This window comes from Scyliorhinus canicula, chromosome 3 (genome assembly GCF_902713615.1).
Source record: "Scyliorhinus canicula chromosome 3, sScyCan1.1, whole genome shotgun sequence".
NCBI classification, from domain to species: domain Eukaryota; kingdom Metazoa; phylum Chordata; class Chondrichthyes; order Carcharhiniformes; family Scyliorhinidae; genus Scyliorhinus; species Scyliorhinus canicula.
In genome coordinates this window covers 250992951-251009938 of record NC_052148.1, presented here as the reverse complement: position 1 = coordinate 251009938, position 16988 = coordinate 250992951, and the positions used below count along the sequence as shown (strand labels likewise).

The window sequence follows — 16988 nt, the reverse complement described above, 5'->3', positions numbered from 1 at the left end:
AAATGGTACAGCAGTTATGCGGGATTTTAATCTACATGTCGATTGGTTTAACCAGGTCGTCAAGGCAGCCTTGAGGAGAAGTTTATAGAATGTATCCGCGATAGTTTCCAAGAACAGTATGTAATGGAAGTTATGAGGGAACAAGTGATCCTAGATCAGGTCCTGTGTAATGACACAGGATTGATTAATGATCTCATCGTTAGGGATCCTCTCGAAGGAGCGATCACAATATGGTGGAATTTAAAATACAGATGGAGGGTGAGAAGGTAAAATCAAACACTAGTGTTTTATGCTCAAACAAAGGAGATTACAATGGGATGAGAGAAGAGCTAACTAAGGTGGACTGGGAGCAAAGACTTTATGGTGAAACAGTTGAAGAACAGTGGAGAACCTTCCAAGCGATTTTTCACTGTGCTCAGCAAAGGTTTATACCAACAAAAAGGAAGGACGGTAGAAAGAGGGAAAATCGACCGTGGCTATCTGAGGAAATAAGGGAGAGTATCAAATTGAAGGAAAAAGCATACAAAGTGGCAAAGATTAGTGGGAGACTAGAGGACTGGGAAATCTTTAGGGGGCAACAGAAAGCTACTAAAAAAGCTATAAAGATGAGTAAAATAGATTGAGAGTAAACTTGCTCAGAATATAAAAACAGATAATAAAAGTTTCTGCAAATATATAAAATAAAAAAGAGTGGCTAAGGTAAATATTGGTCTTTTCGAGGATAAGAAGGGAGATTTAATAATGGAAGATGAGGAAATGGCTGAGGAACTGAACAGGTTTTTTGGGCCGGTCTTCACAGTGGAAGACGCAAATAACATGCCAGCGACTGATGGAAATGAGGCTATGACAGGTGAGGACCTTGAGATGTGAGATTATGTTATCACTAAGAAGGTAGTGATGGGCAAGCTAATGGGGCGAAAGGTAGACAAGTCTCCTGGCCCAGATGGAATGCATCCCAGAGTGCTAAAAGAGATGGCTAGGGAAATTGCAAATGCACTAGTGATAATTTACCAAAATTCACGAGACTCTGGGGTGGTCCCGACAGATTGGAAGTTAGCAAACGTGCCACCACTGTTTAAAAAAGGAGGTAGGCAGAAAGCGGGTAATTATCGGCCAGTTAGTTTAACTTCGGTAGTAGGGAAGATGCTGGAATCTATCATCAAGGAAGAAATAGCGAGGCTCCTTCATTAAATGTTTTTAAGATAAAGATAGATAGTTTTTTGATGAATAAAGGGATTAAGGGTTATGGTGTTCGGGCGGGAAAGTGGAGCTGAGTCCACAAAAGATCAGCCATGATCTCATTGAATGGCAGAGCAGGCTCAAGGGGCCAGATGGCCTACTCCTGCTCCTAGTTCTTATGAGACACACTGCATAAATTCGTATGTAAATAATGCTACGTAGTTGTACTAATTGCTTCTCTCTATGGCAACGTGCCTCAATGAGAATTGCCTTTGGGAGAAAGCAGGGAGGAAACTGAAGGTAAATAATGTAGCTTTAAATCATTATTTTCTTGTATCCATCTTATTAGGGCAACATTGACACTTGTGGAACACTATTGAGTCAGAATTGTTTTGAATCGGGCAGCACGGTGGCGCAGTGGTTAGCATTGCTGCCTTACTGCGCTGAGGTCCCAGGATCGATCCCAGCTCTGGGTCACTGTCCATGTGGAGTTTGCACATTCTCCCCGTGTCTGCGTGGGTTTCGCCCCCACATCCCAAAGATGTGCAGGGTCGGTGGATTGGCGACGCTAAATTGCCCCTTAATTGGAAAATAAAAATGAATTGGATACTCTAAATTTATTTTTTTAAATTGTTTTGAATCATTTGATAGAAACTTATTGAATTTTCTCAGATGCTGTAGAAAATATTTGCAGTGCAAATGTTTAGAACTGAGAAATATATACTACATGTTTCTTTGAACTCCCTCCTCAAAGGAAATACACTCAAATTAAGGCTCAAGATTCTTCGACTTATTTTTCTAATTGTTAAATTATGCAGACCCATGGGATAATAATCCAAAACATCAGTTAAATTAGTTGTGCGGAATCAAATCCTGAGGGGATGTGATGAAAATGGCTGACAAGAAACTTGGAGGATGGCCTGCTGACTCTCCTCCAATGTTATAGCTGGAAGGGCTTCAGCTTCATTGTACAATGGCTTCAATTTCAATTTGGGAAGAGTATGGCAGTTTCGTAGGTGGGAAAGTGAGTTGCAGGGTGACATATTGGGAAGAAGCAAATTGGGATCATTTGCGGCGTGTGGGATAGATGGGTTGAAGCCCCTTTCTAAAAATTGAACAAATCATCCAGGTTGATAATTCAACCTATTACTAAGGGAGTGGTGCATTGCCAGGTTGATTTTGAATGAAATGTCAAAACGAAACCCTATTCACCATCTTGGGTGGATTTTAAAAATCCCATGACACTATTGGAAGAAAAGTGGACTTGTTGAGCTACCCTGCTAGATCAACAAAGCCTTCTTCTGACTCTGATAAAGATTAGTATTATCAATTGGTTATTTATGAACAATCTTCCCCTGCATAAAGACTGCACTTCAAAAATATGTCACTGGTTGCTAAATATATTGGAGCCTCCCAGTAAGATAATCTTTATTATTGTCACAAGTAGGCTTATATTAACACTGCGATGAAGTTACTGTGAAATGCCCCCAGTCGCCACACTCCGGCACCTGTTCGGGTACACTAAGGGAGAATTCAAAATGTCCGATTCACCTAACAAGCATGTCTTTCGGGACTTGCTGGAGGAAACCGGAGCACACGGAGGAAACCCACGCAGACACGGGGAAAACATGCAGACCCAAGCTGGGAATTGAACCTGGGACCCTGGTGCTGTGAAGCAACAGTGTTAATCACTGTGCTGCAGAGATGCAGTGGGCTGTTCAGTAGAGTAGTGAAAGGAAGGGTTGTGAGTGAGAACAATAAGGAGGTAATGAGCATTTAGTTTCCTCCCTCCTTGGTTCCCTCTTCTGCTTTATAGGTACATCTCTTGCTTAATATTTCATTGATTATAGCACACTCTAGCATCCATGCCAAGTTATTGAACTTTTTAAGCTAAAAATATTCTTGCCCCTCACTTTTAGGGGCTGGTTTAGCTCACTCGGCTAAATCGCTGGCTTTGAAAGCAGACCAAGCATGCCAGCAGCACGGTTCGATTCCCGTACCAGCCTCCCCGGGCAGGTGTCGGAATGTGGCGACTAGGGGCTTTTCACAGTAACTTCATTGAAGCCTACTCGTGACAATAAGCGATTTTCATTTCATTTTTCATTTCAAATACAGTAGTTGCATCCTTGCTGGCGATTGATTATATGGACCCATCTTGGTTCATTGTGCATCTTTTCTATTTTGAACTGTTACAATAATTGGCAATTAACAAGCACTGAGTAACGACTCTTGTTTCTCCTTAGGAACCTCCCTGCAAAGCCTGCAGAAGAGGCTCAGAAACACAGACAACAGTACGAGGAGATGGTGGCTCAAGTGAAAAAACGAGGTTAAATGCTAGTTTTCTTCATTTATTGTTGTGCGTGTATTTTAGTGGCAGCTTTCAGGGAGGTATCTTTATGCTTCAGGATTGTGACTAGGTGATGTGAAGCAGCACTCTTGGTTATTTCAGGTTTCTTTTCAAAATTGGTGTTTTTTTTTAAACCTCCTCCTGCCCTTGCATTTTCAAAAGCTAGCTTAACCTGAACTGCCTGGTGGGAAATGCTGTGCACCCTGCTTTGTTTTACTTTCCATTTGACCATTAGAAAAAAAATCCAATGGGAGAAAAATGGACATCCTGTCTGATCCAATCTGTTTTGAGTCAGGCAGGTTAGGTTAATGTTACTCCTCAGACCGTTGCAGGGTCACTTTCTGTAGTTGAAGATAAATTCATAGTTGACAATGTTTGTGAATGAAAAATAGATGGAGGCTTTGGACATCTTGTTGATCAGAAGTTTGTGCAGACCATCTATTAGATGGTATGTTTTTCTGAATTGTTTTGAACCAAATACTTGAATTTGAGTTTTGTTTTATAAAATGTCACTTTGCTTAAGATGTTTGTATGGAAAATTGTTTTAAAATTACATAAATTTATATTACGATTTTGTTGTTTCATGCAGAGCAAAAAGATGCTCAAAGGCGAAGGAAACTGCTGGAAGACAGGTGTAAACTGGAAGACACTATCGGTAATGCTGTGGTTACCTGGAACAATGAAATCCTACCTAATTGGGAGGCTATGTGAGTGAGGAACAAAGAAAACTTATAATGTAATAAGTTGGCTTGTGTGAATGCTGACTAGATTCTTAGCACTGTTGTGTGGACTGATCGAATACATACTGGAAATAGAATTTTCTTCCAAGTGTTTGTTGCAATCTTGCAATTATTATGACAGGAGGGGATTGAAGTTCTGAAATTACTCCCAACCATAGAGCACACGTAGACCTATCAGTTTCCCTGTGCAGTCCTGTTGTCATTTCAGCAGTACATGAATCATATTAATTTTTCTCCTGAATTTTTACCGCTCCTTTTCCAAAAAAAGCCACGGTAGAATTTCACTGCCATGTTTGGCCATTCCGCAAGTGTGAGCCGTCAGAATGAGTGGAGTTTGGCTATCTTGGCAAAAGGGAGGGCGCTAACGGAGCCCCATTTTACCCCAGCTAAACGGACACCGAATGCACTTTCCAGAAAGAACTCCTTAAAGAAGTTCAGCATTCTAATGATTTTCCCCAGTTCTGCCACAATAAGGCCTGAGTCAGTTCTTTAGTTCCTTTAATTTGATGTGGAGTCATTTGGAAGAAAAGGGGAAATGGTGGAAGACTTGAAACTAAAAGGATAGTCTCTTATGGTTACAAGGTGCAGATGTAAACCTTGCTCTCGCCCAACCCTTTATTTCTTCACTCTAATTTGGCCTGGAGCTAGTTTATCTCTGTGTAGCTGTCTCTTTGCTTTTGCTATTATTTGGTCTCAATGCTGCCTGCCTGGGCTAGGAGCTGAGGGTGCAAAAGAAAACAATCGCATAAGGTGCAAATTTCAGAAAAAGAGCAGTCTCCCAGGAAATGTCCCTGAATGGGATAGTTTGACTGTTGAGGTTGAAATTCTATTGCAAAATGTTTGCCTAGGGTAATCTGTACATGGGTGACCCTAGCATATTTTTTTTTTTGGCTCAATGACATGGATTTGGATTTAATAAAAATGTAACTTTATCCTAGAGTACACTTGAAAAACATAGTGACTTTGTATTTTGTATGCATATTTATAGTTGCACAAGAGTTATTATCCATCGTTGAAATATTTTTTTTAATTAAAAAAAACCCCTGAAGGTGTCATTCTCGTAAAGTTCGTGATCTCTGGTGGCAAGGTATTCCTCCAAGCGTAAGAGGAAAGGTGTGGAGCTTGGCAATAGGCAATGACTTAAACATTACTCATGGTGAGTGTTACACAGCTACCTAGCTGTAAATATTATGATAAATGTAAAATCTACCTGCATCTTTTTTTTTTGGAGAAATAAGTTCATGAGTCTCTGCTTTGACTTCAAAGAAGCCAGACATTTGCTGTAGTTTATTGTTGCTGGTAGGACATGTTTAGAGAGAAGTACTAGGATGCTGGTTGGGGTGAAGAAAGAGATGATGTATCAGATCTGTTAGGCAAATTATCGTTGAATCAAAGAGAGTCGCTGTCCATTTTTTTCATTTCTTTGGACCTTTCCTGTACTCTCATGCTCTGCAACAATCCAGTTTCCTGTCTGTCTGTTCTCTGCCTTCCATCGTCCTTGTTGCTTATCTGTCTCAATCACTGAATTACCCTTCAGTCTCCTGACTTGGGTTAAAAGTTAAAGATCTGCTATTGAGAAATATCACAATGCAACTATGGACCAGATTAAAACCATAAAAAGCATTTACAGTAGAACTTAGCAGCTATGAATAAGTTCTGGCTATTTTACCACAGTCATATAATGTTCATCCTATTTTTATCCAACTAATGGTGATATGTTTCTCACTCTTCTTTCCTACCCTGTTCAAATTTTCTGCTTTCAGGCAAATGCACTGGTTTCACAGAATACAGAAACATAGAAAATTTACAGTGCATGAGGAGGCCTGTGCTGTCTGAAGTGCCATCCGTCCTAATCCCACTTTCCAACTCTTGGTCTTGTAGCCATGTAGGTTACAGAACTTGAAATGAGTGCACGCTCATGTAATTTTTAAATGTGATGCCTTTACCACCCTTTCAGGTTGTGCCTTTATTACCCTGACCGCTTACTGAGTGAATCAACTCCTCGATTATCCCTTTGACAATTACTTTAAATCCATGCCCTGTTTATTGACCCCCTCTGCTAATGGAAACAGATCCTTCGTATCCACTATCTAAGCCCTCAATTTTATACAGGTCAATTAAATCTCCTTTCAGTCTCTTCTGTTGCAAAGAAAACAGTCTGTCTATATAATCTCTTCTCATAGTTAAAATTCTCCATTCCTGGCAACATTCTTGTAAATCTCCTGTGTACCCCCTCCAGTGTGATTACACCCTTTCTGCAATGTGGTGACCAGGATTGCCTGCAGTATTTTAACTGTGGCCTAAGTAGTGATTTATGCAGTTCTAGTATAACTTCCCTGCTCTTAAATTCTGTGTCTCAGCTAATAAAGGAAATGATCCAATTTGCTGCCTTTTCCACCTGTCCTTTCCCTTCAGGGATATGTGGACATTTACTTCAAGTTTCCCCTTTCCCTTTACGCTTCAGTATTCTACTATTTATTGTTTGTTGTCATGTGGGACCTTGTCAAAACCGTGCTAAAATTCATATACACTGCCTCAAATGTACAAGCATCATCAACCCTCTTTCTTACCACCTCAAAGAATGCAAACAAGTTAGTCAGACATGGCCTTTCCTGAACACACTGACTGCTCTCGACGAATGCATTTTTTTAATAAAGGACAAATTACACTGCCCCTCCAGTTTTATCCTGATATTTTGCCCACTATCGACATTACTCGGGATATCCCTTTTTTCCTTTTTAAACAATGACACAATGTTAGCAGTTCTCCAGCACTACACCTGTAACTAGAGAGATTTGGGGAATGATGATCTCTCAGCTTCTGCTACTTTCTCTCTTGTTTCTCTGAAATGCCTGCGGTGCATTTCATTCAATTTGTCTACTTTCAAAGATGTTAAACTCCTTAATAGTTCCCTCTTTTGTTATGTTTATCCCATCCAATATTTCACACTGCTTAACTACAATGCCTGTATAAAGCCCCACTTTTAATATAGGCACAAAGTATTCTTTAAGAACCATGCCCACATCTTCCCCAGGTTCCCTATTTGATCTCTAATAGGCCCGACTCTTTAATATTACTTTAATTTTTTTTGTCAAATATCTTTTGGCTTTTCTTGATGAAGGCGTCATGGCGGCACAGTGGTACTGGCGGCCCGGGTTCAATTCCAGCCTTGGGTGACTGTGTGGAGTTTGCACTTTTTCCCATTGACTGCGTGGGTTTCCTCCAGGTGCTCTGATTTCCTCCCACAGTCCAAAGATGTACCGGTTAGGTAGATTGGGCATAATTAATTGCCCCTTAGTGTCCAAAGATTAAGTGGGGTTATGGGGATAGGGTGGGGGATTGGGCCTAGTAAGCTGCTCCTTTGAAGGGTCGGTGCAGACTCAATGGTCCGAATGGCCTCCTTCTGCACTGTAAGGATTATGTGCAATCGCCACAGTCCAGATTGGTTTGTTCTTTAGAACTTTTGAGTATTTTCAACGCAAATAATTTATGTTTCTCCTATTTGTTGAGAGCGACCCTTAGTGGTAGCAAATGTCTCTGTGGTACTTGGTTATGCAGCAACTAAAATGTGATCAGTTTAATTCTAAAGCACTTTATGATAAATATTTATTTCTCTGCGCTGAGCCTGAATTTGGCATGCTAATTTAATCTAATATGACAAACTGCTTCACTTTAAAAAAAAATAGTTTTAAATTTAAATGCAATTAATTTTCATGTCAGAATTTCTTCAGAAATTTCAAACTCACTTTTCAACTAATTTTGTCTTTTCAGAGCTATATGATATTTGCTTAACTCGGGCTAAAGATAAATGTAGATCTCTCAGTACAGCACACTCTGATGTCGACAGTGAAGGTACATAGTTTTGAGTACTTAATGGTGTTCCTGGAGGGGTTTGAATAGAAGCAACATGTTCATTTTGCATTTGTTAATGTCAGCAGTAATGTATTCCTGCAAGCTGCTAATGTTGAAATCTATTAAACATCTGGCATTCAGTGTCAACATTAGTAACAAAGTGTCAACTCATAGGCTTTTTTGGAGATCTTCATAACAGGTGAGGGGATGGGGGAACAGCAAGATGTGAAAGAGGGATCATGATAGATTTAAATGATTAGTTAGACCATCAGCAGACTGCAACGTTCAACGTGCTTGATAATGCGTCTGATGCTCAATCTTTACTTGCTATTAGTGAACCATCTTCTATTGAGATTCTTATTGAACCATTTCCCAGCACACATTATCATCTTGATATGGGAATGGGTTAATCAAAGCTGTTGACTGATCTCCCATGCCCAACTTCATTGTGTGATTCCATTGAGCAACCTGCATAAAAACTACTGTAACTCGCCACGAGTAGTAGGGTGACCCAAGGGAATGAGTTTGTGACTTGCTGGTTTGATTGGATTTGAGGCCCGGCCATTTTCGTTACTCGACAATATTTTAAACTTGACCCCATCTTCAATCTCTACTGGAAATGCACCTACTCAATTCCTTTTTTTTGGTTGTAAATTTAGTGTACCCAATTCATTTCTTCCAATTAAGGGGCAATTTAGCATGGCCAATCCACCTACCCTGCACATTTTTGGGTGGTGGGGGCGAAGCCCAGGCAAACACGGGGAGAATGTGCAAACTCCACACGGACAGTGACCCAGAGCCGGGATCGAACCTGGGACCTCTGTGCCGTGAGGCTGCAATGCTACCACTGCGCCACCGTGCTGCCTTTAAATGGTATATTAACCAGTGTATGCATTATGTGAAGTAATATGCTACCACTGCGCCACCGTGCTGTCCCCCTCAATTCCTTAATGGTCAACAAAAATTAATGAAATTGGCTTTTTAAAATTGAAATGGTCCTTTTTTTTCTTAATAGGGAAGTATAATAGAAATTATACTTGATTCTCTTAAATATAATCTACTATGTTAACAGTGAATGAATTGTTAAAAATTAAATCCTTTCTGGTATCTCGATACTTAGATATTTGGTTGTTGATTGAATGTTCTAATTTTTGCAGCAACATAAAATAAGCTACCAAGCATGTGTTACGTGGTCTGGAATAATTGTATATGTTGCTACTTTCCAGATCTAGGATTGTCTGTAGCAGACAGGGAAGCCAGTCTGGAGCTCATAAAGTTGGACATTTCTCGCACCTTTCCTAATCTTTGTATATTTCAGCAGGTAAATGTTTTCTACCTTTTGATCTGTGGAACTGGGGTGTGTTTTGTACACAATTGGCTAGAAGTCCAGTGGAAAGTATGCACACACACAGACACCTATATATGGATAGAAAAACAACATGTGACAACGTAGCAAATTTGTTCTGGGAACATCTGTACTGAGGTCTGAACTAAACTAATATACTGAAAACTGAGCATACCTCAATCTCTTAGCACCCTTCCGCTGGTGCTTTCTAAAGATGGATTATGCAGCTTGAATTTTAAAAAATTAAATATAAAGCAGGTGCCGGCCTTTCCGCTGCTGCCGCCTACAGGATAGAGTTGTTTCCGGTACCTGGGTGGGGGAGGGGAAGGTGTTGGATATCGACTAGGAGCTGTTGAGGCGGAGGAAATCCCGGTGGAGGGGCTTAAGGGCAAGTGGGAGGATGAGCTTAGTGGAGAGTTAGAGGTGGGTCTATGGGCGGACGCCCTAAATGACCCTCTTATGGACTGACCTCATTAACACTACATCCTGTATGCTTCATCCTATGCCGGTTTCTTTTATTCCCTTTTTTTCCCATGTACTGAATGATCTGTTGAGCTGCTCGCAGAAAAATACTTTTCACTGTACCTCGGTACATGTGACAATAAACAAATCCAATCCAATACAGGGTCAATTCCTCTTCATGTGCCAGGTTTAGCCTAATACAATGTAAGGTGGTCCATCGGGCACACATGGCGGCGAGGATAAGCAGGTTTTTCGGGGTAGAAGATAGATGTGTGAAGTGCGCGGGAACCCCAGCAAACCATGTCCACATGTTCTGGGCGTGCCCGAAGCTCAGAGGGTTTTGGCAAGGGTTCGCAAAGGCAATGTCCACGGTGCTAGGAACTAGGGTGATGCCGAGTCCAGAGGTAGCGATGTTTGGAGTGTCAGAAGATCCGGGAGTGAAAAAGGCCGACGGCCTGGCCCTTTGCCTCCCTGGTAGCCTGGCGACGGCTCCTTTTAATGTGGAGGGACTCGAAGCCCCCGAGTGTAGAGACCTGGGTGTGTGACATGGCTGGGTTTCTCAGTCTTGAGAAAATGAAGTTTGCCTTAAGAGGGTCAATGTTGGGGTTTTCTCGGAGGTGGCAGCCATTCGTTGACTTTCTTGGGGAAACTTAAAATGCCGGGGTGGGGGGGGGGGGGGCGGATAGATGGTTGAGGTGTGAGAGAATTGGGTCGGGTGGGGAAATGTTTATTTTACCATGTCACTGTTATTGTTTTTGTTATTGTTATAAAAAATTTGCAAATACCTTAACAAAAATATTTTTTTTTTAAATTAAAACTTAAATTTAAAGTACCCAATTCATTTTTTTCCAGTTAAGGGCCAATTCAGCGTGGCCAATCCTGCACATTATGGGTTTCATAGAATTTTCATAGAATTTACAGTGTAGAAGGAAGCAGGCCATTCGGCCCATCAAGTCTGCACTGGCCCTTGGAAAGAGCACCCCACGCCTACACCCTATTCCCGTAACTCAGTAATCCCACGTAACGTTTTTGGACACCAAGGACAATTTATCATGGCCTGGCCCCGGGGGGGGGGGGGGGGGGGGGGGGGGGTAGGGGGTAGGTAGGTAGGGGTAGACCCAAGCCGACACTTGGAGAATGTGCAAACTCCACACGGACAGTGACCCAGAGCCGGGATCGAACCTGGGACCTCGGCACCGTGAAGCAGTAGTGCTAACCACTGTGCTACCATGCCCCCCCCCCCTCTTGCGTTTGTATAAAAATATCCCCAATTTTCAATCAACATTATTCGCTACATATCTCTTTTCGTATAATGAAAGCCAGTTTGCTATCATCATAGAATTGCATAAAATGTATAAACCTACTTAAGTCGGCAGTTTTTGTTATTTAGCTTCTATAGAAATATATTTGATCTTCATGGTTGGCTTTCTAATTCTATTGTAATAAACTAAAACGTTTTAACAATTGCAGCACCTTTGTCAAATTCTTTGCTGGATCATTGAAAAATGATTGCCATCTATTAGATCTCCGTGAGGGAACTGTAAACCAAACAACTCCCAAAGAAGTAATTACCAACAAGATTTCACTTTCTGCAACTTTTACTTTAACTCAAATCAATTTATGTGTAATTTAAGTTAATTTTAACAGGCAAATGATGCTTCAAATGAAAAGGTAAATTTTACTTAAAGTAATCAATACACGCACTCGAGCAACCGCAAACATTCCACTTCAGCATTACATAACTACGCAGTTCCACAACATACAATTCTATATTCATAGATAATAGAATTTACAGTGCAGAAGGGGGCGATTCGGCCCATCGAGTCTGCACCTTTCCTTGGAAGGAGCACCCTACTTAAGCCCACAGCTCCACCCGATCCCCGTAACCCAGTAATCCACCAAACCTTTTTGGACGCTGAGGGAAATTTATCATGGCCAGTCCACCTAATCTGCAAATCTTTGGGCTGTGGGGGAAACCGGAGTGCCCGGAGGAAACCCACGCAGACACTGGGAGAATGTGCAGACTCCGCACGTACAGTGTCCCAAACCGGGAATCGAACCTGGGACCCTGGAGCTGTGAAGCAACGGTACTAACCACTGTGCTACAGTGCCGCCCGTCGTGCAGGAGAGGTCAGGTATTCTTTCTGACAACAGCTTTCACCCCTCAGTTTCACCGTTACGATTGTCATCTGCAAGGCACACTTCAAAGAACACTCTCTCCCTTGGCTTAAGACAGTGGTGTTGCTTTCAGAATTCCTTTTCACCCAACCAATTGATAACACCCATTTCACAGTTTGGCCACCTCTGGGAAATTGTTCACCTCCTTAATATCTGAGGTATTCATACTGCTTTCTTGGTTTTAGACCTTTTTTTGGTCAGCTTTTACAGAACTCCCAAGAGATCCTTTCTGCCAGACAGAAAAACTGACATCTTCCCGCGAGTGATTTGCTGCGACTCTTCGCAGGAATTTGGTGTGTTACTCTTTCTGGGCAAGAATCTCCGACCTCCTTGCGGTGTGTTTCTCGCCTCTGGGAGGCAGCCAGCCTTTGGCCAGCGGTGAGATCTTCAAAGGGATTTCCTGTTGAATCCATCCCACAACACTGGAAACCCACGGCGAGGATGCATCTTCGGCAGGGATAGAAAATCCTACTTCTGTCTGTAACTGCTTTCTCTTTCTGCCTATTTGGGCTTTCATCCTCTGCCTCTTGTAGCTCTCCTCTGTGTCTGCAGCTCTCCTTTGTGTCTGGTGACATAGCAGCTGTATCTTTTTTAAATTTAGCGTACCCAATTCTTTTTTCCAATTAAGGGGCAATTTAGCGTGTCCAAGTCACCTACCCTGCACATCTTTTAGGGTTGTGGGGGTGAGACCCACGCAGACACTGGGAGAATATTCAAACTCCACACGGACAGTGACCCGGGGCCGGATGGCAGCTGTATCTTAACTTCCCATGGGTACTTTTTCTCGGTTAAGGGTAACCAGGTTACAAGTACCAGTATTTATTATACAAGAACTTTACAATTACTCCTTTTGTAATTGATACAAATTTGTGCATGTCTTTTTTGAACATTCTTAAAAACAATTACAGGGGCAGCACGGTGGCCTAGTGGTTAGCACAACCGCCTCACGGCGCTGAGGTCCCAGGTTCGATCCCGGCTCTGGGTCACTGTCCGTGTGGAGTTTGCACGTTCTCCCCGTGTCTGCGTGGGTTTCGCCCCCACAACCCAAAAATGTGCAGAGTAGGTGGATTGGCCACGCTAAAGTGCCCCTTAATTGGAAAAAATAATTGGCTAATCTAAATTTAAAAAAAAAATATTTAAAAAAAAAACAATTACAGATTCCATAGACATTTTAAGGGAATTACAAACTTTCTTTACTGTACTTTCAGATCCAAGATTGATATAAGAATGGCTTTCAAATACATTGTGTAGAATTGTGCTGTTTTTAAGTTGGCTCCATTTCTAAAATGGTGCACTTAAACTTCACATACTGTATTCATTTCAAGTTATTCCTATTATAGCAGCCTTGAATTAAAATTGTGTCTGAAGTATCTTTTTGTTACATTGGGATAAAACTAATATCTACTTATTTTCACAGGGAGGTCCTTATTATGATGTACTACACAGCATTTTAGGCGCATACACTTGCTACAGACCTGATGTAGGATATGTAAGTCTCTTGCACGTTTGCCATGCTTTCAGCTCTCTACGGCTCTCTCCTCCTCTAAGACTTTCCTTAACTACCTTTTTGACCAAACGTTTTTGGTTGCTTCGGTCTTTGATAGCATTCCTATAAAGTGCTTTAGGATATTTATGCTAACCGCAATGTACAAATGAAGTTTGTTTTAAAATTAAATCAGCTACAATGGTGAATGGATTTCTTGGTGGTTTAAAGTCTATAAATGAGCTTAGTAATATCCACACTACCTCAAGAGGAGGATGAGCATGTTTCCTCATAATAACAGTCTAATTCCAAGGCAGTCAAAAATGAAGCAAATTGAGCAGAGAGCCAGTGAATCAGTACATGCTTGTGACATTCACAGAGCTCTGAGCACAGGTTTTTGTGTAGGAAGGATCATGGTGAACGAGTAAGCACTTAGGAAAATGCAAAGAGGAGCATAACTATAATGTTGTCGATTTTCTTTTTTACAAAGCTGCAAATATTGAATATCTCAAATGAAAGAAAAATACTGAAAATTCATGAGGCTTGTTGACGAGACAAATAATAGATTACTATTTTAGGTGTAGATCTTTTGTTAGTAATGTTGAAAGGCCCACATGGAACTCCTATCCTCCGTCTTTACAAATACTGCAGTAAAAACTATAGAATGACATCAGAAATTATTCTGTACAGGGGGCATTAAGGTATTCAGCCAAAGTTAGTTATATGTATGGGGTTAGGATGCAATGAGTAACTTAATGTTCAATTGAAAAAAATGTGTAAATTTTTGGGGGAGAAGAAGATGAAATATTCGGCTATGACCTGAGTGTTTGATAAATACTTCAAGATATAACAGTTCGATCTGAAAAATTTACTGGATTTTGATTTGGTGTAAAACTGCAATTTGCATGGTGCTAATGTTAAGTAGCAATATGAGTGACATTGATATAAATGGTATTGTGTTTTGTTCAATCATTCAATTATGCAGGCAACATCCAGTGGAGAATTTTGAGGTGCAGGAGCTTTAAGAAAATGTGTTGGCCACACCATTTCTAAATCTATTATAATGTTGTTTTCTACGTATTAATCATTGGAGTTCCCAAAACTCAGTAAACTATGCTTTTTAAGTGAAAAATATTAGTACTAATCAGAATTTTATGTTGAATCGTGTGGTGTTTTAAATCATTAGTCTTTAAGCATAGCTAGAATTTCATTATGCAACATTTTACATACCGAGTTTCCGTTATTCAAAATCGTGAGAGTTGATCATGTTTCGCATTTCAGATAACTTCAGTTTTCAGTTACCACATGTAGGACTAGACCTACTTAGATTATAATAACCTAAGCTTAGTCTCGCTATAGCTTAAAGTTAAAGATGTAGTAAGATGTATCACTGAATAATAAATGCTGGGTACCTGTAATAGGTTCTTACCCGTGGCACCATCTTCAATCCTGCTTGTAGAAGACAGTTCAGTATGTCGATGTACTCAGCTGGGAGACATCCTTGAATAGTTCTTCCAGCTTCATTTGCCTCATTAACATTGATTTTTGTTTCATAAATTTGTCTTTTATTTTATAGATCTGCATTATTTCTTCCTCCCTTATGAATGCACGTTGCTCAAATGCATCTATCAACCTGTCGCAAATCTTGCGAATATTGTTGACGGCCACTTTCTCTATTGGATTCACGTTGTCATCCTCATCATCGCTGGTTTTATTATTTCTGGGTTTTTTAATATTTTTATTCTCCTTTATCACATTTTCTCCAAAATTTACACCCACCAACAATAAACAATAATCAGTAACAAATATGTCAATCCCCATATCCATAACAAAAATCTCATCCTCCCACCAAACCCCAAACATTAGCCCGCATGTTCACAAACAAATGACAAAGGAATCAGGAATCACCCATAGTCACCATTAAGATACACAGCTCTCCCACCCCACCACCTATTGTTCAATGTTATCCAGTTCTTGAAAGTGCATAATGCTCATGAATTGTAGAACCCCTCCATCCTTCCCCTCAGTTCAAACTTAACCTTCTCAAGATTCAAGAATTCCAACAGGTCTCCCCCACCACGCCAGGGCATAGGGTGTAGAGGTTGCTCTCCGACCTATCAGGATCCGCCTTTGGGCGATCAACAAGGCAAAGGCTACAACATCTGCCTCCACACCCGTTTCCAACCCTGGCTGGTCCCACACCACAAATATGGCTTCCTGGGGGTCCAGTTTCACTTGCACCACTTTAGAAATGACCCAAAAAACCTCCTTCCAGTAATCCTCCAGCTTTGGACAGGACCAAAACATATGAACGTGATTAGCTCCCCTAACCCCGCAACATTCGCACATCTTCTACTCCTTCAAAGAATCGGCTCATCCTCGCCCTCGTGGGTTGTGCTCTGTATACCACCTTCAGCTGTATCAGCCCCACCTCGCCCCAGCCCCACCTCCCACTTCGCTTTTATCCCTTCCAGTGGTGCCTTCTCCTCTTCCAAAATAGCTCCGTAAACTTCAGACACTACCCCCTTCTCCAGTCCCTCTGTCGTCAGCACCTCCTCCAGCAATGCGGAGGCCGGCTCCACCAGGAAGCTCTGTATCTCCTTTCTGGCAAAATCTCGAACCTGCATGTATCTAAACATTTCCCCCTGCTCCAGCCCATACTTCACTTCCAGCTCCTTCAATCCTGCAAACCGACCCCGAAGAAACAAATCTTTTAGCGTCTTAATCCCTTTCTCCTCCCATTTCTGAAAATTTCCACCCCACTTCCCTGGCTCAAATCTGCGATTCCCCCAAATCGGCATTTCCCTTGACCCTGTCCCTAACCCGAAGTGTTGGCGAAACAACCTCCAAATTCTCAATGAATCTATTATTACCTGACTCCCTGAGTATTTCCCTGGAGCTATCGGGAGCGGCGCTGTTGCTAGTGCTTTCAATCCTGACCCCTTGCACAAACTCTCCTCCATTCTGACCCATTGGGATGAACCCCTCTGACCCAGCTCCGCACCTTCTCCACATTCGTCGCCCAGTAGTAATACACCAGATTCGGAAGACCCAAACCCCCTGCCTGCCTTCCCCTCTGTAGCAGCACCTTTCTAACTCTGGCCACCTTCCCTCCCCATATGAACGAAGTAATCCTTCCCTCAATCTCTCTGAAAAAAGCCTTTGGCAGGAAAATCGGCAGGCATTGGAAAATAAACCGAAATCGCGGCAACATGTTCATTTTAACTGCCTGTACCCGACCGCCAGTGATAGAGCGAGACCATCCCACCTTGCTAGATCAGCTTTCACTCTCCCCACCAAACTAGAAATGTTGATTATCGTTTATGTTTAATGATCCGAAAATTGCCTTGGTCCATTGGCTGAATTAATGACATTTCGCTGGGCTTGGAGATTTTAGAAATT

At 41.6% G+C, this 16988-nt stretch overlaps 1 protein-coding gene across 1 annotated transcript in view; it reads left to right on the top strand.

Annotated features, from left to right (window-relative positions):
* Positions 1-16988, top strand: part of LOC119963424 (TBC1 domain family member 14-like) — a 45067-nt gene that overhangs the window by 9109 nt on the left and 18970 nt on the right. Inside the window, exons 3-8 of the mRNA XM_038792530.1 lie at positions 3423-3505; positions 4116-4233; positions 5316-5422; positions 8038-8118; positions 9345-9439; positions 13521-13592. Coding sequence (XP_038648458.1) covers positions 3423-3505; positions 4116-4233; positions 5316-5422; positions 8038-8118; positions 9345-9439; positions 13521-13592 — 556 coding nt within the window. The remainder of the gene's footprint in view (positions 1-3422; positions 3506-4115; positions 4234-5315; positions 5423-8037; positions 8119-9344; positions 9440-13520; positions 13593-16988) is intronic.